General features: G+C 55.9%; 8 protein-coding genes across 8 annotated transcripts; 6 read left to right on the top strand and 2 right to left on the bottom strand.

The window, feature by feature from the left end:
• Nucleotides 1–1,624: 1,624 nt before the first annotated feature.
• Nucleotides 1,625–2,047, top strand: PHYSODRAFT_507809 (hypothetical protein; the record flags this gene model as incomplete). The annotated part of the gene is made up of 2 exons (XM_009530129.1): nucleotides 1,625–1,884; nucleotides 1,939–2,047. The coding sequence occupies 2 exons, from the start codon at nucleotides 1,625–1,627 to the stop codon at nucleotides 2,045–2,047; spliced, it is 369 nt and encodes a 122-aa protein (XP_009528424.1).
• Nucleotides 2,048–2,188: 141 nt separating this feature from the next.
• Nucleotides 2,189–2,569, top strand: PHYSODRAFT_506211 (hypothetical protein; the record flags this gene model as incomplete). The annotated part of the gene is made up of 2 exons (XM_009530128.1): nucleotides 2,189–2,412; nucleotides 2,449–2,569. The coding sequence occupies 2 exons, from the start codon at nucleotides 2,189–2,191 to the stop codon at nucleotides 2,567–2,569; spliced, it is 345 nt and encodes a 114-aa protein (XP_009528423.1).
• A 1,197-nt stretch (nucleotides 2,570–3,766) lies between these two features.
• PHYSODRAFT_506482 (hypothetical protein) lies at nucleotides 3,767–4,301 on the top strand (the record flags this gene model as incomplete). The annotated part of the gene is made up of 3 exons (XM_009530127.1): nucleotides 3,767–4,020; nucleotides 4,105–4,173; nucleotides 4,280–4,301. 3 exons carry the CDS (start codon nucleotides 3,767–3,769, stop codon nucleotides 4,299–4,301), a joined length of 345 nt encoding a protein of 114 aa, XP_009528422.1.
• A 1,018-nt stretch (nucleotides 4,302–5,319) lies between these two features.
• PHYSODRAFT_462453 (hypothetical protein) lies at nucleotides 5,320–5,514 on the bottom strand (the record flags this gene model as incomplete). Its single annotated transcript, XM_009530126.1, has 1 exon — nucleotides 5,320–5,514. A coding segment is annotated over one exon (195 nt), but the record flags the coding sequence as incomplete, so codon positions are not given.
• Nucleotides 5,515–15,194: 9,680 nt separating this feature from the next.
• PHYSODRAFT_506204 (hypothetical protein) lies at nucleotides 15,195–15,452 on the bottom strand (the record flags this gene model as incomplete). Its single annotated transcript, XM_009530125.1, has 1 exon — nucleotides 15,195–15,452. A coding segment is annotated over one exon (258 nt), but the record flags the coding sequence as incomplete, so codon positions are not given.
• A 1,259-nt stretch (nucleotides 15,453–16,711) lies between these two features.
• PHYSODRAFT_333020 (hypothetical protein) lies at nucleotides 16,712–19,933 on the top strand (the record flags this gene model as incomplete). The annotated part of the gene is made up of 7 exons (XM_009530124.1): nucleotides 16,712–17,063; nucleotides 17,676–17,766; nucleotides 18,880–19,025; nucleotides 19,101–19,275; nucleotides 19,406–19,610; nucleotides 19,706–19,781; nucleotides 19,902–19,933. The coding sequence occupies 7 exons, from the start codon at nucleotides 16,712–16,714 to the stop codon at nucleotides 19,931–19,933; spliced, it is 1,077 nt and encodes a 358-aa protein (XP_009528419.1).
• Nucleotides 19,934–20,695: 762 nt separating this feature from the next.
• Nucleotides 20,696–22,873, top strand: PHYSODRAFT_545898 (hypothetical protein; the record flags this gene model as incomplete). Its single annotated transcript, XM_009530123.1, has 1 exon — nucleotides 20,696–22,873. A coding segment is annotated over exon 1 (1,788 nt), but the record flags the coding sequence as incomplete, so codon positions are not given.
• Nucleotides 22,874–23,751: 878 nt separating this feature from the next.
• Nucleotides 23,752–25,828, top strand: PHYSODRAFT_315506 (hypothetical protein; the record flags this gene model as incomplete). Its single annotated transcript, XM_009530122.1, has 3 exons — nucleotides 23,752–23,931; nucleotides 23,988–25,224; nucleotides 25,281–25,828. 3 exons carry the CDS (start codon nucleotides 23,752–23,754, stop codon nucleotides 25,826–25,828), a joined length of 1,965 nt encoding a protein of 654 aa, XP_009528417.1.
• Nucleotides 25,829–25,857: the final 29 nt, after the last annotated feature.

Raw genomic sequence — 25,857 nt, 5'->3', positions numbered from 1 at the left:
ACCTCTAAGCCTGCTACTGGATACCTCTTACTGGATACACCCTACTGGATTCTCTACTGGATACACAGTTACCTTATCCAATCAGAGAACGCCACGTCGATGCCCATCTTGTACCCACAATCCTGTACCCACAATCATGGCGTAATCACCGTGACGTAATCATCGTCCCGTAATCACCTGAATGATTGCGGTACAACACAGTGAAGGTCACGCCAACCTCACTGATGACGCGTTCGCGTCACACGGTCGCTTGGCGAGGCGTCGTCACATCAGTCTTGACAACACTCCCACTCGACTCGTCAGCGACCACGATGCCCAGCTTCGTCCTGAGCGCGTCGAACTGCGGCGCCGCGATCGGCTTCGTCATGATGTCCGCCAGCATGTCGAGTGTCGAAACATACTGCAACACCACTTGACCGTCTTCCACCTTCTCGCGCACGAAGTGGTAGCGAATGTCGATGTGCTTGGTGCGCTTGTGGAACTCCGGGTTCTTGGCCAACGCGATGGAGCCTTGGTTGTCCTCGTAGATCTTCACCGCTTCATCGCTCGCCATCTCGCCCAGCTCGCACAGAAACACCTTGAGCCACACCGCCTCCTGCGTGGCCTCCGACAGCGCCATGTACTCGGCTTCCGTCGACGAGAGCGCCACCGTGCGCTGCTTCTTGCTTCGCCAGCTGATGCATCCGCCGTTCATCATGAACGCGTAGCCGCTCGTACTCCGTCGAGACTCGATGTCGCCGGCCCAGTCCGCGTCCGAGTAGCCTTGCAGTCCGTCCTCGCTGCTCGCTTGAAACACGAGGCCGTGCGTCTTCGTGCCTCGGATGTAGCGGAAGACCCTCTTGAGCGCCTGCCAGTGTGTCGGACATGGGTCCGCTGCGAACTGGCTCAGTACTCCCACTGCCGCTGCGAGGTCCGGACGAGTCCCCACCATGAGATACATGAGGCAGCCCACGGCGTTCCGGTACGGAACATTCGCCATGGTCTCGTCGTGCTTGCAGCCTCCCTCGCACATGGCCTTGGTCAGCTTCAGACCCGGATCCTGCGGTGTCTTCACAGGGTTGCTCTCATCCATCTTGAACTTCTCGAGAATGTCCTTCGCGAACTTGGTCTGCCGCACCGACACCTTCCCAGTCGCCACATCTTGCTCGATCTCCATACCGAGGAAGTACTTGAGCTGGCCCATGTCAGTCATCTCGAACCGGTCACTCAGCGCCTGCTTCGTGTCCTTCAGCATCCCGTCGCTGCTGCTGGCGAGTACCAGATCGTCCACGTACAGTGCCACGAACATCATGTCGTGATTGTCCCGCTTCAAGTAGATGCAGTGGTCGGACTCGCACTTCTTGAACCCCAGCTTCAACATGAACTCGTCGATCGTCTTGTTCCACATCCGCGGCACTGCTTCAGGCCGTACAGCGAACGCTTGAGCCGGCACACGTAGTCGGGTCGATCTCCGTCCACATATCCGTCCGGCTGCGCCATGTAGATGTCCTCGTCCAACAAGCCGTTGAGGAACGCGGTCTTCACATCCATCTGGTGCACTGTGAGCTTGTACTTGGCCGCCAGACTCAGCAACACCCGAATCGACGTGAACTTGGCCACCGGCGCGAACGTCTCGTCGTAGTCGATGCCGTACTTCTGCGAGAACCCCTTCGCCACCAATCGCGCCTTGAACCGCTCGATCTCTCCAGACTGGTTCTCCTTCACGCGGAACACCCATCTGCAGCCGATCGCCTTGCGTCCCTTCGGCAGTGGCACCAGGATCCACGTCTCGTTCTTGCGGAGCGACTCCACCTCCGAGTCGCACGCCTCTTTCCACTTGTCTGCGTCGCTGGATTCCATCGCCGACTTGAATGTTGTCGGCATCTCTCCCACTGAATCCACGACGTACGCAGCCTCGAAGTCTTCCTTCTCTTGTGCTGCGGCAGACATCTCGTCCAGCGGCTGCTGTCGTCTCGGCACCGCATACCGCTTGGCACTCGGAACCTCCACGACTTCCTCGAGCGACTGCGTGCGCGGGTGTCGCTTGCTGCCGGGTTCAAAGTCTTGATTCCGCGCAGCTTCTTCTCTGTTCTCGTCTGATCCGGACTGAGTCTCTTCATCCGTGGTGTCTTCATCATCATCTGTCGGAAGACCCACCAACACCTCCTTCGAAGCGTAGTCGCGTCTCCCACCGTCGAAGACATCCTCCATGAACTGCGCGTCGCGGCTCACCAACACGCGACCGCTCTCGATCTCCTCGAACCGATACGCCTTCTCGTGCTCCGAGTACCCGAGGAAACGACAGCGCACCGACCGAGCGTCAAACTTCGACCGCTTCTCCTTCGGCACGTGCACGTACGCGTGGCACCCGAACACCTTGAGGTTGGCCAGCAAAGGCTTCTTGCCGGTCCAAACGTGGTGCGGCGACTTGTCGTGACTGATGGCGCGCGTCGGACACCGGTTGCGGAGGAACGTGGCCGTCATCACCGCTTCTCCCCAGTACTCCTTCGACAACCCGGCGTGCTCCAGCATGCAGCGCGCACACTCCACCAGCGTCCGATTCATTCGCTCGGCCACTCCGTTGAGCTGAGGCGTGTATGGCGGCGTGAACTTCTGCTCGATGCCGCGATCCGCACACAACTTGGCCATCGCACCTGAAGTGTACTCGCCGCCGTTGTCGCTCCGAAGCATCTTCACTCGCTTGCCGGTCTGCGTCTCAGCCAACGCGACGAACGCAGCGAACTTGGCAGCCACCTCCGACTTGTTCCGTAGCAGGTACACCACGCAGAAGTGCGACTTGTCGTCGATGAACGTGACGAAGTAGCGCTTGCCTCCGAACGTCGCCGTCTGCATCGGACCGCACACATCGCTGTGGACCACCTCCAGCACTTGCTTCGCACGGTTCGGCGACGACTTCATGAAGCTTACTCGCGTTTGCTTGCCGAGTGCGCACCCGTCGCACACCTCCCACTGCTTCACCGACGTCATTGGGATGCCAGTGCCGTAGCCCTTCTTGACGATGGCGTCGAGACCACCATGGCCGATGTGACCAAGTCGAAGGTGCCAGAGGTACGACGTGGTGTCCCCTTGGCGATTCTTCGAGCTTGCCGCATTGGCCTCGTCAGCAGGCGTCATCGGCGTCATGCAGAGCTTGAACAGTCCTTTGCCTTCGCGAGCGCCGAGCTTCCACTTGAGACCCTTCGTTTCCGCGAAGCACCCGTCGCTCTCGAAGGTCACTGGCCCGACGTCCTTGGTGAAGCGGCCGACGGAGAACAGGTTGCGCGACAGCTTCGGGATGTGCCACACACCCGTGAGCACACCCTTCTTCATGCCGCGCGGTGTCTGCATCGACATCACGATGTCGCCGCTCCCCACCGCCTGAACCACGCCGTCGTCCGCCAGATGCACGTCCACCGGAGAGATCTTCTTGTAGTTCTTCATGTACTCCTTCGAGTACGTCATGTGCTGCGTCGCACCTGAGTCGACCAGCCACATGCCGCTCAGCTTGGAGGCACCCGTGTCGCCACCAACCGAGAAGAGGAAGTCGCCAGAGTCATCTTCGACCTGCGCGACGTTCGCTCGTTGCGGCCTCTGCCGCTCCCCGTTCTCGCGGATCCGCACCGGACACTTGGCGATCCAATGTCCGTGCTCGCCGCAGTAGTGACAGGCGCTCGTCCTCTGCGCTTGCGCCTGCCGTCCCTTGCGCTTCCCGTTGTCGCTTGTCATGAACGCTTGACCTTGAGCGTGCGCGGTTCCGTCAGCACCGCCACCTTGTTCCTTGCGCTTCATGTCCTCGTGCAGGAGCCGAGACGTCACGAGCTCCCACGTCAGCGTGTCGGAACGCGATTCCAACGCCGTGATGAGGAACTGGTACGACTCGCTCAGACTGGCAAGAAGCGTGATCACCAAGTCGTCCTCGCTGACCGGAGCGCCGACCGCGTCGAGCTGTTCCGCCAGCGTCTTGAGCTTGTTAATGTGCTCCAGCACATCATCACCTTCGTCCATCGTTGTCGTGAAGAACCGTCGACGAAGAAAGAGCTTGTTCGCCAGGCTCTTCTTCTCGAAGTGTCCCTCGAGTCTTGACCATGCATCATGCGCGTCCTTCGCCGACCGCACCAGCGGCAGCTGCGAGTCCTCCATCGCGAGACAGACGATCGCCAGCGCCTTGCGCGACTTCTTGCGAAACGTCGCTTGGTCCGCCGCGGTCGTGCACTGCTCGAGCTTCACTTCCCCACTCGTCACTTCCCACAATTCGCGCTCCTCCAGCACCATCTGCATCTTGAACTTCCATGTGTGGAAGTTGGTTCCGTCGAACTTGTTGATGCGGGCGGTCGCGGTCGGGGCGGCGTCCATGGCGAAGGCGTAGTCGGGGTCTTGGTCAGGGAAGACGGGGCTTGGGCTCATAACCAAAAGGAAGAGCACTTGAGCAGTAGTTGGCAAAATGCAAAGTGATTCGATTCAGGTCCTTAGTTCGCAACCGCGTGCTACCTCTAAGCCTGCTACTGGATACCTCTTACTGGATACACCCTACTGGATTCTCTACTGGATACACAGTTACCTTATCCAATCAGAGAACGCCACGTCGATGCCCATCTTGTACCCACAATCCTGTACCCACAATCATGGCGTAATCACCGTGACGTAATCATCGTCCCGTAATCACCTGAATGATTGCGGTACAACACAGTGAAGGTCACGCCAACCTCACTGATGACGCGTTCGCGTCACACGGTCGCTTGGCGAGGCGTCGTCACATCAGTCTTGACAACACATCTTGGGGCGGTGTGCGACGTTCGTACCCTGGGTTATTATACGGTTTACCGTTGAGGTTACCATTACTATTGATCTACACACAAGTAAAATACCAATGAAAAGCTGATACTGTTGCCGATTCGTTAGGCTAATTCATAGCTTGTGATCCCTAAAAATAACTGTCGTTTCTACCTGTTTGATGTCAGATACCGGTATCGCCATAACCTTTTACTTGACTTTTGTGTTGAAATGGGTTTTTGTATGCATTCGAATGACGTACTTTTGTATTGGGTCGATTTATCTCAGCATTTGTATGGGGATTCACTAGTGTTGGACACATAACTTAGGGGAGTGACTTCCCAAAATATCGTGGCTTTTATTGCGGATTAAAAAATTAAACGGCAGGACACTATTGGCATGGCAAAGCCAATACCAATACTCAACTGCAAACCCAAGCAATATAGCAATACTCGATTGGAACGCAGGGAAAATTGCCTGTTTGATAGTAGCCGATGGTGTGTTCTAGCTATCACTACTGTGGAAACGCTTTACAGCTTCCGCAACAAGTCGACTGTCCCAGAATGACCTATTTGTTTTCAGGAACATGCTCACCTCGAACAAGACCGCACGCAGCCTGTTCCAACTTTCCGTCATCACGCACTTGGCAGAGCTAAATAGCCTCTCTACCAAGGCTGATGTACCGAGCAGAAAACACAAGTTTGCGTACGCCGTGACTCGTTGCCGTTTCAGCTTTATGCGCTCCTGTAGCTCCTTGTAGTAGTCACAATCCTCCAGTTGAACTGCCTGCCTTATTGGGGCTTGGTCCGGAACTTCAAATACTTTCACCGCCGCTCGTTCAGCTTCCGAGAGCTCGCCAATTCTGTCCATCTGTACCTTCATAACAGCGGACTCGAACACCGGGTTTTGGACGATGTGCGCATCCTGCGCCATGTAGCGCGCGAGTTCGAAAAACTCCTCCAGCATCTCGTCGGTCGTGGTTCGGGCTGCGGTTAGCGTGACGTCTGTTGTCTGCAACCCAACCATGACGGAGTCGAACTTGGTCAACGTGGGCATCAACTCTCGTAGCACCTGTAGCTGCGTCCGACGAAGCATTTCCACTTCATGTACTTGCCTCAGCTCGGGCTCAATCTTAAAGAAGCGCTTGAGCATGTGGTACGTCGACGACCATCGGGTATCGTTGTTTCGTCTCGCGATGAGGTCGGTCAGCTCGCGCAGCGCAGCTGCTGCTTTTAAATGGTTCGCCTTAGACGCTAACGAGGTCACACTGTCGATGGCGGCGTTCGCCTTCGGCTAGTCTTTGATGAATTGCGTAATCGCAAGGTTCAGATTGTGGCAGGCACACCCAAGTAGGGGCACACATAGCAAAGTGGCGGTTGCCTTGTTCGTGGTTCTGTTATCTCCAATCAACACGACAAGGTCGGCCAGCGACCGACCGTACACCCCGCAGATCGAGACGAGCAAATCTCGGTGAGCCTTCGCTGTATAGATCTTCTCGTCCAAATTGAGAGTGGCGAATGGGGCTTGTAGTCGATGTGAGCAGAAGGAAGGAAATCAGAAAGTGAGTTTATTTGAGTTAGTTGTCTTTGTTCTGCTTGTTCCTTCCTACTCCTGTAGCTCTCCTAGTGTCTCCCTCGTTTGACTTCATTTAACTATATGCATGTGCAGCGGTCACACTCGAGTGGGACGGGCACGGGCCGTCGGCCAATCACAGTGTCCCGGGACGGACACACTTGATTGGGACGGGCACGGTCCATACTCAAATCCAGTGGGACGGACACGGCTGTCTCGTCAATGCATGTGATTATCCCATGCTAATCACAGCTGTTGATCCGACTTCAACCGTCTCGTCCAATCATATCCACGCGACCCCAGATGATCCGCCAATCAGTCGCTTCACTTCAACTACCGCCCCCTAGAGGCACGCGCCACCCACGCGCAGGCCATGAGACTCGTAGCAGGGGCCCCGTCGAGTAGACAGCGAAGTGTAATCACAACACCCCCACTCAATTTGATGTCTCGAGCTTGGGGCCAACGTTGCTCCGCATCATCAAGTGGCATAGCGTCTTCGACGTCAGACCCTTCGTCATGGAGTCGGCGAGCTGGTTCTTGGTGTCGATGTACTCCAGCTCGACTTCGTTGCTCACCACCTTCTCACGAAGGAAGTGGTAGCGAATGTCGATGTGCTTGGTGCGAGCTTGTTAACCGACGTTCTTTTCCAGGGCCATCGCACCTTGGTTGTCCTCGTAGATCACGGTAGCCCCCACTTGTTCAGCACCAATGTCCTTCAGCAATCGGCGCATCCAGACGCACTCCTTCACGCATTCGCTCAGCGCCATGTACTCGGCCTCCGTTGAGCTGAGCGCGACAGTCTTCTGGAACGTTGAGCGCCAAACCACAGGAGCACCACACATCATGAGCATTATACCGCTCATGGAGCGACGGTTGTCACGGTTGCCGGCCCAGTCCGCATCCGAGTAGGCGACGAGTTCCGTCCCTAGTAGTCCATCGTAGGTAATGCCCACGTCCTTGGTCATCACCAGGTAAGGAACGACCAGAATCCCTGCGTCCCAGTGCTTCTGGCCAGGGTTCTCCCGGAAACGGCTCAGCTTGGCGACGGCCACCGCGATGTCAGGACGAGTCCCACACGCCAGGTACATTAGGCTGCCCACGAATTACTGATAGGGCTTCGACTTCATCTTGGACTTGTCGTCTTCGGCCTGCGGTTCGTTGGCCTTGGTCAGATGCACACCTGGTTCCACCGGAGACGAGCACGTCTTCGCGTTCTCCTGTCCAATCTTCATGATGATCGACTCGGCGTACGTATGTTGACTGATGCGTAGCGTTCTTCCCTCAATGTCGTAGTCGATCTCGATCCCGCGAATGAAACGGGCGCGGCCGAGGTCCTTGATCCGGAACTTCTCCGCGATCCCAGCCTTCACTGACGCACTGACATCTTTCTGCGGCGAGGCAAACAGCATGTCGTCCACATAGAGGCACACAATGCACTCGTCGTCACCTTGACCGCGTGTATAGATGCACGGGTTAGCGTCGGCGGACTTGAACCCCATCCGCTTCAGGTGAGTGTCGATCGTCTGGTTACGCTGCTTGAGTCCATACAAATTCTGCAGCAGCATGCATACGACGTTGTCCTCACCTTCCGTTTCAGCCAGTGTCAACAGGTCTCGGAGTCCTTGAGGCAGCTCCATGTAGGTCTCCTCCTCCAGTTTGCCGTACAGGAACGCAGTGTCGACGTCACACTGCTCAATCTCGAATCCATCCGCGGCGCACTTCGCCAACTTGGCACGGATTGAGTTCAGGTAAGCCACCGGCACGTACGTCTCTTCGAAGTCCACGCCGTGTCGTTGCGAATACCTCTTGGCTACGAGACGGGCCTTGTGCCGAATGACTTGCCCTTTCTCGTTGCGCTTCAACGCGAATACCCAACGGCAGCCGATCGGCCACTGGTGGGCTGGTCTCGGTACCAGCTTCCAAGTCTTGTTGGCGACAAGAGACTTCAACTCGCTTTGAATCGCTCGCTTCCATTCCACTCGGTCCGCACTTGCTATAGCTTCTTCGTACGTCCGTGGGACTTCCTCCGTTGCAGCCATCGCTTGGCCACCTTCAATGGCGAGCTGGGCTTCGCGCACCTGGGCTCTGCCTCGGGTCATCTTCTGTGGCTTCGTGCTGGTTGTCGACGGCGCCACCACCTGCGTCTTGCGGGCTCCTGCCACTTCAGGATCCGTTGTCTCGTCAATGTGGCGAGCTCGCGACCGGGTAATCATAGGATCGGTCGAACCGTATGCCACAATCGCATCGTTTACACCCGCGTCGCGTTGAAGTGGGATCACGTCACCAGCTTCAGCAACTGTTGGCACGAGTTGCTTCGACTCCTCCGGTTGCAATCCACCGTGACTAGGCTCCATAGCTGTGACCTCGTCGTCGACTTGGGCACCACGTGTTGCAGACTCGTCGTCTCCATGAACTTGACAGTGCGCACGATGTGCACCTTGCCTATCGCCGCGTTGAGAACTCGGTATCCCTTGACACCGTCCTCGTAGCCCACGAAACGACACTTGAAGGCCTTAGCATCCAGCTTGCGGCGCTTCTCGTCGGGAATGCGCGCGTAGCCAAGTGCACCGAACACCTTCATGTTCTTCAGCTGCGTGTCCCGTAAACGATTTCATGTGGCGTCTTCACATTCACTGAGTTGGGGATCCGGTTGATAATCCACGCCGCCGTGTTGACAGATTCTGCCCACCACTTCTTGTCGATTCCTTCATCGTAGAGCATGCAGCGCGCCATCTCCACCAAACTGTTCATGCGCCCAACCAATCCATTCTGCCGAGGCGTGTACGGCACCGTCTTCTCATGCTTGATGCCGTTGCGGCCGAGGTAGGCTTTGAACGCCTTTCCTGTGTACTCGCCGCCATTGTCCGAACGCAGGCGCTTGATCGTCTTACCCGTTCCGCTCTCCATTGCTGCCTTGAAGATCTTGAACCGGGACAGCACCTCCGATTTGGCCTTCATGAAGTAGACCGTCACGTTGCGTGAGTAGTCGTCAATGAAGGCCACCGCGTACGTTCAGTCACCGGGAGTCTTGGTCTGAATCGGACCCATCACGTCCGTGTGCACCAAATCCAGTACGCCTGCACTCTTGACGAGCTGCTCCGGGTGTCGGGGATAGTCGTCGGCTCTTATCTTGCCCATGCAGCAGCCTGCGCAGCCGTTGTTACTAGTGACACCATTCGTAACGCGAGACACCCCTTCTGCCATGGTCAGCAGCTGTTCATAGCGCTTGAATGGGATGTGGCCGAGACGGGCGTGCACAACAGCCCATGGCTCCTTACGAGATGCCGTCCCCCACTGTATTCAACTTGTAGACGTTTCGACAGCGCTTGGCCTCCATGACGGTAGCGTCGCCATAGCGAAAGCCACACTTGTCCTCGCTGAACTGCGCGATGACGTCTTTCTCGACCAGCTTAGCAACCGAGATGAGGCTTCCATCAACTTCAGGGATGTATAACACATCCGACAGCGTAACCGACGTTCCGCCCATCAGCTTCAACCCGACGGTGCCCTTTGCAACCGCGTCGATCTTCGTACCGTCCGCGATGGTGATGCGGACCGTCGTCTTCAGCTCCTTCATGGACACAAACTTGTCCCGGACGCTGGTCATGTGCGAGCTGGCACCGGAGTCCACGAGCCACTTGAGGTTTCAACATCAGAGAGCGCTTGGATCGCGTACGAGATCGTCATGTTCGGCGTGTTCTCGAGCACGGTGCTGATCATCCGGTACTCGTCCGTCAAACTACCGAGCAGGAGCACGAACTAACGAGTCTCGTCCAGAGGCTCACCAATCGTCTCCATCTGGAGCACGAGCTCCTTGAATCGGTCCACATGCGTTGCGAGCCGCGTACCAGGCCCCATCTTGATGTTGTGCAGCTTCTTGGTGACGAGGAGTCGGTTCTTGATCGTGTTCCGGTTGAACTGCTCCTGGAGCATGGTCCATGCGTCCATGGCAGTCATTGCACCACGGATGTAGACTTGGAACGTGAGGCTGACGTCACCAGCGATCACGCCAAGGGCCTTCAGATCGTCGGTTTTCCATACGACCGTGGTGCGGTTGCTCACCGGGTCGAACTCCGCCCTGATGATGTGGGGCAGCAGTCCCTTGCGAGAAAGCTTCACCCGCATGTTGAACTCCCAGTGGAAGTAGTTGTCTTCCACGAGCTTGACGGTGTCCGCGTAGCTTGGGCTCATAACCAATTGAGAGTGGCGAATGAGGCTTGTAGTCGATGTGAGCAGAAGGAAGGAAATCAGAAAGTGAGTTTATTTGAGTTAGTTGTCTTTGTTCTGCTTGTTCCTTCCTACTCCTGTAGCTCTCCTAGTGTCTCCCTCGTTTGACTTCATTTAACTATATGCATGTGCAGCGGTCACACTCGAGTGGGACGGGCACGGGCCGTCGGCCAATCACAGTGTCCCGGGACGGACACACTTGATTGGGACGGGCACGGTCCATACTCAAATCCAGTGGGACGGACACGGCTGTCTCGTCAATGCATGTGATTATCCCATGCTAATCACAGCTGTTGATCCGACTTCAACCGTCTCGTCCAATCATATCCACGCGACCCCAGATGATCCGCCAATCAGTCGCTTCACTTCAACTACCGCCCCCTAGAGGCACGCGCCACCCACGCGCAGGCCATGAGACTCGTAGCAGGGGCCCCGTCGAGTAGACAGCGAAGTGTAATCACAACACCCCCACTCAATTTGATGTCTCGAGCTTGGGGCCAACGTTGCTCCGCATCATCAAGTGGCATAGCGTCTTCGACGTCAGACCCTTCGTCATGGAGTCGGCGAGCTGGTTCTTGGTGTCGATGTACTCCAGCTCGACTTCGTTGCTCACCACCTTCTCACGAAGGAAGTGGTAGCGAATGTCGATGTGCTTGGTGCGAGCTTGTTAACCGACATTCTTTTCCAGGGCCATCGCACCTTGGTTGTCCTCGTAGATCACGGTAGCCCCCACTTGTTCAGCACCAATGTCCTTCAGCAATCGGCGCATCCAGACGCACTCCTTCACGCATTCGCTCAGCGCCATGTACTCGGCCTCCGTTGAGCTGAGCGCGACAGTCTTCTGGAACGTTGAGCGCCAAACCACAGGAGCACCACACATCATGAGCATTATACCGCTCATGGAGCGACGGTTGTCACGGTTGCCGGCCCAGTCCGCATCCGAGTAGGCGACGAGTTCCGTCCCTAGTAGTCCATCGTAGGTAATGCCCACGTCCTTGGTCATCACCAGGTAAGGAACGACCAGAATCCCTGCGTCCCAGTGCTTCTGGCCAGGGTTCTCCCGGAAACGGCTCAGCTTGGCGACGGCCACCGCGATGTCAGGACGAGTCCCACACGCCAGGTACATTAGGCTGCCCACGAATTACTGATAGGGCTTCGACTTCATCTTGGACTTGTCGTCTTCGGCCTGCGGTTCGTTGGCCTTGGTCAGATGCACACCTGGTTCCACCGGAGACGAGCACGTCTTCGCGTTCTCCTGTCCAATCTTCATGATGATCGACTCGGCGTACGTATGTTGACTGATGCGTAGCGTTCTTCCCTCAATGTCGTAGTCGATCTCGATCCCGCGAATGAAACGGGCGCGGCCGAGGTCCTTGATCCGGAACTTCTCCGCGATCCCAGCCTTCACTGACGCACTGACATCTTTCTGCGGCGAGGCAAACAGCATGTCGTCCACATAGAGGCACACAATGCACTCGTCGTCACCTTGACCGCGTGTATAGATGCACGGGTTAGCGTCGGCGGACTTGAACCCCATCCGCTTCAGGTGAGTGTCGATCGTCTGGTTACGCTGCTTGAGTCCATACAAATTCTGCAGCAGCATGCATACGACGTTGTCCTCACCTTCCGTTTCAGCCAGTGTCAACAGGTCTCGGAGTCCTTGAGGCAGCTCCATGTAGGTCTCCTCCTCCAGTTTGCCGTACAGGAACGCAGTGTCGACGTCACACTGCTCAATCTCGAATCCATCCGCGGCGCACTTCGCCAACTTGGCACGGATTGAGTTCAGGTAAGCCACCGGCACGTACGTCTCTTCGAAGTCCACGCCGTGTCGTTGCGAATACCTCTTGGCTACGAGACGGGCCTTGTGCCGAATGACTTGCCCTTTCTCGTTGCGCTTCAACGCGAATACCCAACGGCAGCCGATCGGCCACTGGTGGGCTGGTCTCGGTACCAGCTTCCAAGTCTTGTTGGCGACAAGAGACTTCAACTCGCTTTGAATCGCTCGCTTCCATTCCACTCGGTCCGCACTTGCTATAGCTTCTTCGTACGTCCGTGGGACTTCCTCCGTTGCAGCCATCGCTTGGCCACCTTCAATGGCGAGCTGGGCTTCGCGCACCTGGGCTCTGCCTCGGGTCATCTTCTGTGGCTTCGTGCTGGTTGTCGACGGCGCCACCACCTGCGTCTTGCGGGCTCCTGCCACTTCAGGATCCGTTGTCTCGTCAATGTGGCGAGCTCGCGACCGGGTAATCATAGGATCGGTCGAACCGTATGCCACAATCGCATCGTTTACACCCGCGTCGCGTTGAAGTGGGATCACGTCACCAGCTTCAGCAACTGTTGGCACGAGTTGCTTCGACTCCTCCGGTTGCAATCCACCGTGACTAGGCTCCATAGCTGTGACCTCGTCGTCGACTTGGGCACCACGTGTTGCAGACTCGTCGTCTCCATGAACTTGACAGTGCGCACGATGTGCACCTTGCCTATCGCCGCGTTGAGAACTCGGTATCCCTTGACACCGTCCTCGTAGCCCACGAAACGACACTTGAAGGCCTTAGCATCCAGCTTGCGGCGCTTCTCGTCGGGAATGCGCGCGTAGCCAAGTGCACCGAACACCTTCATGTTCTTCAGCTGCGTGTCCCGTAAACGATTTCATGTGGCGTCTTCACATTCACTGAGTTGGGGATCCGGTTGATAATCCACGCCGCCGTGTTGACAGATTCTGCCCACCACTTCTTGTCGATTCCTTCATCGTAGAGCATGCAGCGCGCCATCTCCACCAAACTGTTCATGCGCCCAACCAATCCATTCTGCCGAGGCGTGTACGGCACCGTCTTCTCATGCTTGATGCCGTTGCGGCCGAGGTAGGCTTTGAACGCCTTTCCTGTGTACTCGCCGCCATTGTCCGAACGCAGGCGCTTGATCGTCTTACCCGTTCCGCTCTCCATTGCTGCCTTGAAGATCTTGAACCGGGACAGCACCTCCGATTTGGCCTTCATGAAGTAGACCGTCACGTTGCGTGAGTAGTCGTCAATGAAGGCCACCGCGTACGTTCAGTCACCGGGAGTCTTGGTCTGAATCGGACCCATCACGTCCGTGTGCACCAAATCCAGTACGCCTGCACTCTTGACGAGCTGCTCCGGGTGTCGGGGATAGTCGTCGGCTCTTATCTTGCCCATGCAGCAGCCTGCGCAGCCGTTGTTACTAGTGACACCATTCGTAACGCGAGACACCCCTTCTGCCATGGTCAGCAGCTGTTCATAGCGCTTGAATGGGATGTGGCCGAGACGGGCGTGCACAACAGCCCATGGCTCCTTACGAGATGCCGTCCCCCACTGTATTCAACTTGTAGACGTTTCGACAGCGCTTGGCCTCCATGACGGTAGCGTCGCCATAGCGAAAGCCACACTTGTCCTCGCTGAACTGCGCGATGACGTCTTTCTCGACCAGCTTAGCAACCGAGATGAGGCTTCCATCAACTTCAGGGATGTATAACACATCCGACAGCGTAACCGACGTTCCGCCCATCAGCTTCAACCCGACGGTGCCCTTTGCAACCGCGTCGATCTTCGTACCGTCCGCGATGGTGATGCGGACCGTCGTCTTCAGCTCCTTCATGGACACAAACTTGTCCCGGACGCTGGTCATGTGCGAGCTGGCACCGGAGTCCACGAGCCACTTGAGGTTTCAACATCAGAGAGCGCTTGGATCGCGTACGAGATCGTCATGTTCGGCGTGTTCTCGAGCACGGTGCTGATCATCCGGTACTCGTCCGTCAAACTACCGAGCAGGAGCACGAACTAACGAGTCTCGTCCAGAGGCTCACCAATCGTCTCCATCTGGAGCACGAGCTCCTTGAATCGGTCCACATGCGTTGCGAGCCGCGTACCAGGCCCCATCTTGATGTTGTGCAGCTTCTTGGTGACGAGGAGTCGGTTCTTGATCGTGTTCCGGTTGAACTGCTCCTGGAGCATGGTCCATGCGTCCATGGCAGTCATTGCACCACGGATGTAGACTTGGAACGTGAGGCTGACGTCACCAGCGATCACGCCAAGGGCCTTCAGATCGTCGGTTTTCCATACGACCGTGGTGCGGTTGCTCACCGGGTCGAACTCCGCCCTGATGATGTGGGGCAGCAGTCCCTTGCGAGAAAGCTTCACCCGCATGTTGAACTCCCAGTGGAAGTAGTTGTCTTCCACGAGCTTGACGGTGTCCGCGTAGCTTGGGCTCATAACCAATTGAGAGTGGCGAATGAGGCTTGTAGTCGATGTGAGCAGAAGGAAGGAAATCAGAAAGTGAGTTTATTTGAGTTAGTTGTCTTTGTTCTGCTTGTTCCTTCCTACTCCTGTAGCTCTCCTAGTGTCTCCCTCGTTTGACTTCATTTAACTATATGCATGTGCAGCGGTCACACTCGAGTGGGACGGGCACGGGCCGTCGGCCAATCACAGTGTCCCGGGACGGACACACTTGATTGGGACGGGCACGGTCCATACTCAAATCCAGTGGGACGGACACGGCTGTCTCGTCAATGCATGTGATTATCCCATGCTAATCACAGCTGTTGATCCGACTTCAACCGTCTCGTCCAATCATATCCACGCGACCCCAGATGATCCGCCAATCAGTCGCTCCACTTCAACTACCGCCCCCTAGAGGCACGCGCCACCCACGCGCAGGCCATGAGACTCGTAGCAGGGGCCCCGTCGAGTAGACAGCGAAGTGTAATCACAACAATCCAGTGGAGGCGAAATTCCCAAAAGCACCCCTTTGCTCTCGTTGTCCTTGACGTACACCGCGAAGACGGCAACATAGTGCGTCGTGCGATGCTTCCAGCCGTCAAACATAACGGCAAACTTGTGCGGCAGCTCAGCCGCGATGGTAGCTTCAATAAGGGGTAGACGTACGTCTTGATAGAGCGGCTTGACACGTGCGCAGACTTCGGCATGCCCGCCAACTCGCGTGTGAGATCATTGTCGATTTCTGAGAAGGGCATGTCGCGCATGACCAGCCACGTGACCCATTTGAATACTACGTACTCACGTTCACGCACGTAGTTGATCACTTGAAACCACAGAGTGTTGGTTTGGCTCTTGTGTGCAGCCGTGTCTTCTCGTTGGAGTCGACACCGATGGACGACGTCAAATGTCTTCGCAGATTAGTGTAACCCGTGACCAGCTTGTTCATAGGTGTGGTCTTGCACTTGTCGCATGTGTAGGCACGATTGCCACCGGCGGGGTTGATCTTTAAGTAGTATCGAGCTACGTCTGGAACTCGAGTGCGTGCCAAACGTGCAGTTGTGGCGGAAGTGGTTTCTAGTCGGAGAGTTAACCTGAAAGTGAGGATGGAAGCAACGGAAATAAAGACTTTGGGCTTAGCTATGGTTGGCAGTGATGGTTGGCAGCGATGGTTGGTAGCGCTACCTGGTAGCAAACGTTAGTAGCAATGGTTAGCCGGTAACCAGCTGGTATGAAAATACGGTATTGGATAGTGCTGGAGCATTGCAATACTCTATTGGGAGCTCAGGCAATACTGCATGACACGATTTTACCGAGAGGTAACATTGGCGTCGATATTGCAATGGTACGGTACATTTGCAATGCTTGCCAATGCATTTTTTTCAATCACTGGGGGAGTCCCCTGACGACAAAGAGAAAAGGTATAGGTCAGAAGCCCTTTAGATTGAGGTATGTTCACGATCCGAGCGGGGCCGGCTCGCTTAATGCCATTTTAGAATTTACTGAACAGGAGAACGGACATGAACTGGATGCTTGTATAAGGGCAAGAAGGCGAAGCAGCCTGCGCTTGAGTCTTCAGGTGCATAATTAACCCTTTAGTGTGGCGAAACTTGGTCTTCACTTTGATTTTTGGTACTGCAGAATGCGACACGTTGGACGTGCTAAAAGACAAAGTCACGCTGGAAGAGTCTACCAGCACGTGCGTAAAGGCGCCCGACTGCAAGATATCTACTCGCTGCGAACCTCGATCCAGCTCAAGTCATTAAAGTCGGGGAAATCCAGATCCACAGCACGTTCCGGTTCTCGCAATAGCCAACGTTCCTGCACTCCATTACAGTGACGGATAACCCTTACCGTACAGCAATGTGGAACCCAAACGATGACAGCAAGAGCGATGAAGAGGACGCCAAAGAGCGCTGACACGAAGAATTATGCGTCGAGTAGCGGAGGCGGCTGACGGGGATGATCTCATCTACAGCAGCGATGATGAATCCGTGTCCTACGGTATGAAGTCTCGTAAGCAGCCTGGTGATGGCGAAGCACCGTCACCTGCAAAATCACTGTCCTCAATATCTACACAGTCCAAGAAAGCAGCGATACCGTTGAAACGGCAGGCGTCTTATTCCAGAGCTGACAGCGGCCTCCACTCAACCCTGCGTCAAAGGAAGGAGAAGCAGCTCAACACGTTCGACCATCCTCATTTGGACGATTTGGAATCAATTCAAGACGAAGGGGAAGACGAACAAGAAATCATCACGACCGACCCACTCAAGCCAATCAAGCGTAAGCTCAGAGAAGATATTTTGTTATTGCGAGTGGCGCGCCGCAAGTGGGGCGCGCCCAAGTCGCTTGTGATTTTTTTCAATTGGAAAATAAAGGAATCTAGTTGTCCCACATGGTTGTTGGTTATAACGTCGAGTCCACTAGCGTCACCTGATAAGCTTACTGCGAGGAAGCCGTGCTCACACAAACGTTCTAATCCAAAGTGTGCGGCCAGTGACTCCGATAAAGTCAGCATTGTGTGTGTGTGGGGGGGGGGGGTATGCCCTCCGTCAGAATCGAAAACCTGTGGAGTTGATGTCGGGGATAAGTTGTCTAGAACTGGCCTTTTTATGGAAATCTGAACGAAATCTATACAACATTGCCGCAACATATCCTACGCACTTAGGTTTTTCCCTTCCGAGCTCTAGACCCCCGTCTTGTAATGATGTGTATGCTCGCTTTCTGCGACTAACACACAATACACAACACCTACGGTAGACGCAACTAGTACACCAGAATTAACCTTTCTTACGAACTGCCCCCCGGGACCAACGGGGCCCGGGTAACCAGTCAGAATTTATCTCATGTGAATCACCCCCACCAGTGGTGGGTCACCACGACCTGACGCACAAGGCCCTAAGTATCTACTCGTGCACAAGCTGGTGCAGATGGACTTTGAAACGCTGGAGAAGGTGGAGATGATGATCAATGGCCAGGCGGCTAAGTACGACACCCTTAAGGCGGATTGGGCGATGAATCGATCGACACGAACATCTAGGACGTGACAGGATTGAGCTGTCAGTATGAAGATGCCTAGGCGATATTGTGCTATTGTATTACTTTCTTTTAACTTTGAAGCGAAAAACTCAAACAACAAGTAAGCAAAGGAGTAGTTATCCAAGTAGTTTGCGTGTACATAAGTTGATTGTGGTCGATAAAAAAACGAATAAGAAAAAAATGTACAGGTTCCTAACCGAATTAGTAGATGCCGCGACTGCGAACTAGGCGCAGGAGATACGTTGCAGGGCAATGAACAACGCGGGTTTTTACAAACAACAAATGAACTGTTATACTAATTTTTTGAGATCTTCCTCGTGCAATGCGCGACTTTGTGTCTTAAAACTTGCGTCTTCTTCCATTACTCACAAGAAACTACTGTGTATGTTATATTGTGCTTTGCAGATAATATTTCGCCCCGTTTTAGGCCTAGATCGAGGATGGCCGGTCCACAAATCAGGGCACAAAACAGAGGCGGTAGCATGGACGACCTTGATTTACTTTGATCGACCTCGAATTGCGCTTTTGTACTCGCAAAAGGGATCGGTTTACCGTAGATCGATCTCGTCTGCCCAGATCCACCAGGAGATCGACCTCGAGCCCTGATTTGGATTGTCGTAGATCGAGTTATTAGCCGTCCTAAATAGATCGATCTGTCCCTTTCTTTGACCTCGTTTTATAAAATCGACCTCGACTTAATGATAAATCGAGGAGAGCTCCGAGTCAAAACGACCAAACGTTTGCAAAGCACAATACATGTATTTACGAACTAATTTACTGCCTACTACTATGATGCATGTAGTAGACCACTGCATGTAGGTACTCCCGAGTACCATGCATATTTGCTGCCTGGTTCTCGACTGGAGAATCTCCATCTAACAGTAATTGTCAGATTCCGGACCGGAATCCGGAAACCTGTCAAACCTGCAATAGAGACACACTGGCGAAACATAAAATCACTTGTGCCAATCAGCGCCCACTTATTCATTCCGGACGGCGATAGATATGAAAATCGGGCTATTGTAAATATCTCGGTTCAGTTTTTTTAAGTATGACGTAGGGACGGATGGCAGGCGGCTAGGAGTGGACTGGAGCGCGAGGAAGAAGACAGGTCACGGTGCGCCGTGGGCGTAGATGCTATTGTGCCTCACCACGGCGACACGGAAGCGGTGATCGGAGGTGGCCACAGCTTCAGCGTGATCGCGAGTAAGAACGCGCAGAGCGCAGTACCGGCAGGAGGCGCTCCGGCGGGCGAGCTGGACGTGACCGCGCGAGCATAAGGAGGAGGCGGGCGCGACGAGTGGATGATCAGTAGCTTCGAGGCGCTGAGTGACGCCGTGCGGCCCGAGGAGCCTCTCCGTCGAGGCCGAGCTGTACGCCATGGAGGCGACGCGGCAGATGCCGATGCGCAAGCAGCGCATAGCGAGCGCGATGTGAGGCAGGAGGCGCTACAGGAGTAGTGCGCACAGGGCGGTGGTGCCGAGCAAGGAGTAGGCATGTGAGAAGGAGGAAGAGAAGACGGAGAAGCTCGAGGCACATACGGCGACAAGCGGGGCTGCGCGTTGAGTGAAGTGCGGCCGACGGAGGACCACGGGGGTGACGAGGGACGCGACCGTGACGTCAAACCACGTCGCTCTCGACGGCAGCAAAGTGAACGGCCTGGCCGCGGGTGCCGTCGGCGCCGCTGCTGCTATCAGGCCGGCCGTCAGTGTCACCCGCTCCAAGCGGCGTCCGCCGCCCGAGACGAAGGAGACGGTGCCGGCGAAGGCGGTGAGCGCGGTGAGCAGCGAGGTCGGAGCGATGACGCGACCCGCATCGCATTACAACAGTCACGACGAAGAAGCAAGTGAAGTTCGAGAGTAAGGTCAAGGAAACTTTCCATCGAGGTGGCGCCTTCCCGCCAAGAGCAGGAGCTGCTGGCACAGCTGGAGCACAAGGTCAAGGAGCTGTACGTGCAGGAGGGTGAGGGGGGGCAGGAGGACAAGTCACAGAGGAGGAGCAGGCGCGCGCGGAGTGGGCTGGACTACACGAGACGCTGGCCTCGGCACCATACACACCCGGGTGCTGTGCTGTGCCGCGCAGTCCGAGCGGAAGCAGGAGAAGACGTGAAGTAGAGGCGGCGGCGATGCAGCCCAACGTGGACGGTCGAGACGAACAATGCGTAGCTAGATCCAGTAGAGACTACAGGATTTTGCAAAACTCGGAAGTTCGATGATCATCTAGGACATTAGTTATCTACTAAGCTTATTCTGCCTTTCGTTTACTCGGCCACAGAAGCGGTCTACAGCGTTTTGCGTGTTGGAGTCGGCCTTAACCTTCCAGCGACGGTTGTCGAGACCACGAGAAGCTCGCTGTCAGTCATGGGCAAGCCTGAATGTGGCTACATCCGGCAGGTATTGCACTTATCAGTAAGAACGAGAAACATATTTAGTTTTGTATGGTTACTTATTTGCGCGAAGCAGGAAATTCCGAACAATTCCAGAAATAAGTTGGAACGGAATAAACCTAACCCTGATAAGCGACGATTGGATGCAAAATAGGTCATTAAGCCTCAAATGATAACAAAAATTCACTGATTGGCTACAGCGAGGTGGCAAGCTTAGCCTAGGGGTCGGGTGTCCGGCCAAATACTACTTATCCTACAGTAATACCGGTAAAGTTTTTCACAACAGGGCTGTTTTCATAATTATCTTCGCCAGCGAAATTTATCTCAAAAGAATGCCATCTCCCTCGTTTCAATGACAACCTGCAACATCTTTGTGCTTGATGCCCTTGATTGATGCGTCTCCTTGCACATCACAACGTCAGTGACCACATTCAGTGCAACGGTATTAATACCTCTCAAGCAAGCAAACATGGCGGGGGCGCCAACCGTTATCAGCGAGGTCCGCGTGCTGGAGAACGTGTGGATCCCCGTGGACGCCTCCACGCGCTTGTCCGCCCGAATTTGGCTGCCGCAGCCCCCCACTACTGATACCAAGTACTCGGTCGTGCTCGAGTACATTCCGTACCGGAAGTCGGACTGGACGTCCACGCGGGACGCGCGCAACCACGTCTGGCTGGCGCAACGCGGCTTTGCAGTGGCGCGCGTGGACATCCGAGGCTCCGGCAACAGCGAGGGCCACTACTATGGCGAGTACACGCTGCAGGAGCTGCAGGACGGGGTCAAGGTCATCGAGTGGCTCGCGGCTCAGAGCTGGTGCACGGGTCGCGTGGGTGTCTTCGGCAAGAGCTGGGGAGGCTTCAATGGGCTGCAGTTGGCTGCAATGGCTCCACCCGCTCTACGCGGTGTGGTGTCGCTCTACTCCATTGACGACCGCAGTGCAGACGACGTGCACTACATGGGAGGAGCCGTGTTGGGCTCTGAGGCGTTGAGTTGGGCTACCGTCATGTTTAGCTTGAACGGGTTGCCCATGGCGCCAGAGACCGTGGGCTGGGAGGACGAGTGGAAGGCTCGATGGCGAGAGAGGCTGGGCAAGCAGTTCCCGTGGCTGCACGAGTGGCTCGCGCACCAGACTCGAGACGAATTCTGGGAGCACGGATCCATCTGCGAGTCGTACGACACGGTGACGTGTCCGGTGCTAGAGATCGGCGGCTGGAACGACGGGTACTTCAACGGGGTGGCGCGGATGGTCAAGGGCATGAAGAATTCGCCGAGCAAAGGCGTCATCGGACCGTGGAGTCACAACTGGCCGAACCACGCGACACCAGGGCCTCAGATCGGATTCCTGGAAATGTGTCGGCAGTGGTGGGAGCACTCATTGAACGGCAAGATGGACGAGGCCGCGGCCAAGTTCCCAGACCTGCAGTTGTTCATCAAGGACGAGATCGAGAACCCAACGGCCAGAATTCTAGAGTACCCTGGCAAGTGGTGCGGCGTGGACGACGTCGACAAGCTGGAACAGAAGTGGGTGACGTTCTACTGCTCAAGTGAAGGGGGTTATAAGCTCCGGGGTGAGGCTGAGCAGCCCAATTCCAACGAACGTCCCATCGCGTTGAACAGTCTGCAGGGCGCGTGGAGCGGCGAGTGGCTGTCGTTTGGTGGTGAGGATATGCCGGGTAACCAAGCGAGTGAGGACGCGATAGCGACGACCTGGTCCACTGGCCCGCTAGAAGAAGACATTGAGATCGTCGGTCGGCCTGAGATCAGTCTGTTCGTCAAGTCCGACAAGCCCCAGGCGCTCATCATGGCGCGTCTGAGCGACGTTTCTCCTTCGGGCAAGTCGACGCTGATCACGCGTGGCGTGGAGAATCTGAGCCACCGCCACGGCCACAAGCTCGAGCAGTTGGAGCACATGCCTATTGGCGTGGGGACTCGAGTCACATGGCAACTCAACGCGTGCGCGTACACACTGCGCGCCGGCCACACGCTGGTGCTCTCGCTCACGCCCAACTACTGGCCCATGGTGTGGCCGTCCCCCGAGCCAGTGGAGCTCAAGGTCTCCTTTGCTGAGGCCAATGTGCTTAAGCTCCCTGTTTTGCCCGAGGGTCCTGCTCCGAGTGATAATGCAGCCAAGTGTCCTGTGGAGGAGTATCCGCTGGATGCGGGAACGCCGTCACGCACGATTTCACTGCGGGAGGCGCTGCCGCTGGAGCGCAACCTGACGCTGTTTCTGTCCGAGACGGACTCGTCTCAGCCCATGCAGCAACTCGTGGTCAAAGAAGATCAAGGCAAGGACTTGCTGGTCGACGAAGGGATCGCGATGGAGGAGACAGCCACCAAGACGTACACCATCGACCCGCAGTGCCTCCGCCCGCGCGTCAGCATCCAGCGCACGCTCACGTACGAGAAACTGCCGTCAAATGTCCACAGTGAGCTTCTGGCCAAGTTCGCCGACCAAGTGGCTGCAGCGACTCAAATCGACGACCTCAAGCTGGAACGCACCGACTTCGCTGAGCACCCGGTGCTGCCGTGGAAGGTCAAGGTGGAGACGGACAACTCTATGGCTTCCGACGCGAACTCATTCTTCCTTAAAGACCGCATGATCGTGCGTCTGAACGACGAGGTTTTCTTCGAGAAGAACTGGGAGAAGGAGATCCCTCGGGTCTTCCTCTAGGTGCACCCTCGAATGAACGCTCTCAGCAACCAAAACTATAAATTCCTGGCGATAGAATGTGATGTTACTTCCATACAAGCAGATGCAGTGGTTGGTACCCCGCAATTTCGTCGAGCCTGTTCGGAATTTCCCTTTTTCAGCACTCGGTACAATGAGCTCCGGTCGGAACTGATTGCATGGAACTGCGACGATAATTTCGCGAATGCCTCCTTCGGTCGTCCATTTGCGAGGGACTTGCGCATGTGGCCAGACTTTACCTGCTACTGTAGTAGGCTGCGTACGTGGGTGCGATTGGAGCTCTTCAAGCCGAGATATCGCTCATGAGGTCACGAAGAGGTGAACTTCGTCTCGTTACTGCTGCCAGAACCCAGTAAGTAGGAATATTGAACGCGGTGGGACGAAGGAGCTCGCACGCTTGCAACCAGGTTGGTTACCAACGACACGCAACCTCAGTGTTGAAGCCGTGGATCTTGGCCTGCGCAGGAAGTGATCTACGGTATTCACTTGATCGTTTACCGGTGAAGTCGAGTGTGAACTTCACACCGAAAGTTTCCTGGAGCCAAGGGACCAGGTATAGTACAAATTGCACCACCACCACCTGACGTGTCAATGGCGCAACACGCACCACCCCACATCGGTCGATGCCCCGTCAATTTCTATCCTCATGCTAGCCTCTTCTCACAAGCTCACTTCGCAAGTTGCGGTGTGGTGGCTTCACCTTCAGTCTCCGTTATGGGCTCTCGATACGGCGCCAGCGAGTACTATGGCGCACCCCCGGTCGGCCTCGTGGTCACGGCCCCCAATGGCCGCGACAAGCTCGTCATGTCCGACCAAGACATCTGCGACGACATCGTCGCGACGGTGCCCAGCTCAACATGGCAGTCGCGGGCGACACGTACGGTCGTCGCTGGAGGCAGGGCCACCGTCGTCACGGCGTCGACCTGTTCGAGCTCTCCACGGCATCTGGGGATCAAGCGGTGGACGAAGACCGGGACATCGCCTACGCCGTAGTCGCCAAGGTGGAGCTTCGTTGCCATTTGAATGAGGTGCTAAATGTGTTGATCACGCCCGAGTCCACCATGAAGGCGCTGGCCGGCAAGAATTCAAAAAGGGCGACGTGCTCTTCAGCCAGCGACGTCTGCTGTCGTCGGAGCTGCGACGCCAGTCGGTGGTGGCGTCACGTTTGGATATGGAGAAACAAGAGGAGGAGGAGTCTCCGGAGCAGGCGTTGATCGGCGTCAATGTCGCGACGCTGCGTCCGCGGATGCCCGTGGACCTGGGAGGCACCAACAAGAAGACGCAGAAGCTCTGCTTCTCCACCTTCACGCAACAGTATCCGGGTCAGGACCGCGCCGTCCACATCATGAAGACGCTGCTCAAAGAGTTACACGACCAACTGATCCCAAGGTCCGACCGAACTGCGCTGCGTAACGAAGTCGATCACTTGAGCGTGGGCTTTCACATCCAGAGCACTCATAGTAGCCAAGGTTTTGCCGGTAGCAACACCCACGTCACGCGCATCTTCGCGCATGGGTACGCGTCGCCTACGCTCCCAACGCAGTTCGGAGAGAGCACCAAGTCCAGTGATGCAACATCGGTAACCCCTGCTGAGCTAGCGCGACGTCGAGAGACTATCATGAACCCGGAGGCCAAGCACGTGCTGAACGTGCTGACCAAGTCTCTGCGTCAATTCGAGCGCGTGGTGCGTCGTCGCCGCTTCGGCTTCCAGACGTTCATCTACTTCCCCACCGGGTACGACGATCTGTCGTTGGAGAAGGCCTGCTCCATTTGCGCCAAGCGCTTCCACTTCTTCCGTCGCGACTTCTTCTGCCACTTGTGTGGGCACATGGCCTGCGGTGATTGCTCGCAACTGTACGAGGTGGAGGCTCGCGTGGGGGAGCTCCGTCGGAATAGATGCTGCTTGCAGTGTGTGCACCGTGTGGACTCCTGTACGTTTGATGATGAAGACTTGCTGGAGGCACTGGGTCCTGCTGTGGTTGCAGTGGACGATGCTCTCTGGTACAACGACGACAAGTACCATTTAGACGCGATGGAGGGAGACGGAGACACGGCGTCCATGACGTCGGACTCGAGCTATGTCGAGGAGCTAACGGAGCAGCTGTACTCGGACGATCCGAGCCAGAACTCGCACGCTTTGGACTTCTTGGGGCAATTGGGGAACCCAGTGGCCTCCATTCACGAGTACGACTTTGTGAGTCCTGATGCGAAGCGCGCTAAGGCTCACAACAAGAGCAAACGCCGCAAGAATGTCAGCAAGGTTCAACTAGTGGCGCAGGGTGTGGAGAACTACCTGAGCCAGAGTCTCCGCGTGATGAAGGACCGCTTCAGTAATCTGGATCAATGCGTCATCGCGGATATTGAGGAGCGCGACTACATGTTCGAGTTCGCGCGGACAAGACCAAAGCGGTGGACCACCCCATGCCTCCCATGCCCGCGCCGAAGAAGGAGGTTCGACGCCTTGAGGTCATCGAGCAGATGGGAGTCCTCCAGCCCGAATACGACCATGCAGCGCTGGATCTGGTGGCCCAAGTGGCGGCCAAGCGTCTGAACTGCCCCATCGGCTTCGTGTCCGTCGTGGACAACGACAATTCCCACGCTATCGGCACGTACAACCTGCCGGAGGAGGCATTCACGCTACCACGCACTATCAACGTCTGTATTCATGCAGTTTATGCTGAGAAGCCCCTGATCCTCAAGAACCCCATGCGCGATATGCGCTACTCGCAGATGCCGTGCGTCAAGGACCTCGGCGTCAAGTTCTACGCGGGCTTTCCGGTTCACGGGCCCAACGGCGAAGTGGTGGCATCACTGTGTGCTGCAGACGCCGTACCTTATGACAACATTTCGACCAAGGACTACGCCACGATGGAGGTACTCGCGACATTGGCGTCCGAACTTGTTGCGCCGAAGAAGCCGGTTCTTCGGTGCTGAAGAAGTCATCTGCCAAGCACAGAGGTGCT

The sequence above is a fragment of the Phytophthora sojae genome (assembly GCF_000149755.1).
Source record: "Phytophthora sojae unplaced genomic scaffold PHYSOscaffold_5, whole genome shotgun sequence".
Classification (NCBI taxonomy): domain Eukaryota; phylum Oomycota; class Peronosporomycetes; order Peronosporales; family Peronosporaceae; genus Phytophthora; species Phytophthora sojae.
This window is presented reverse-complemented; position numbering and strand designations above follow the sequence as displayed.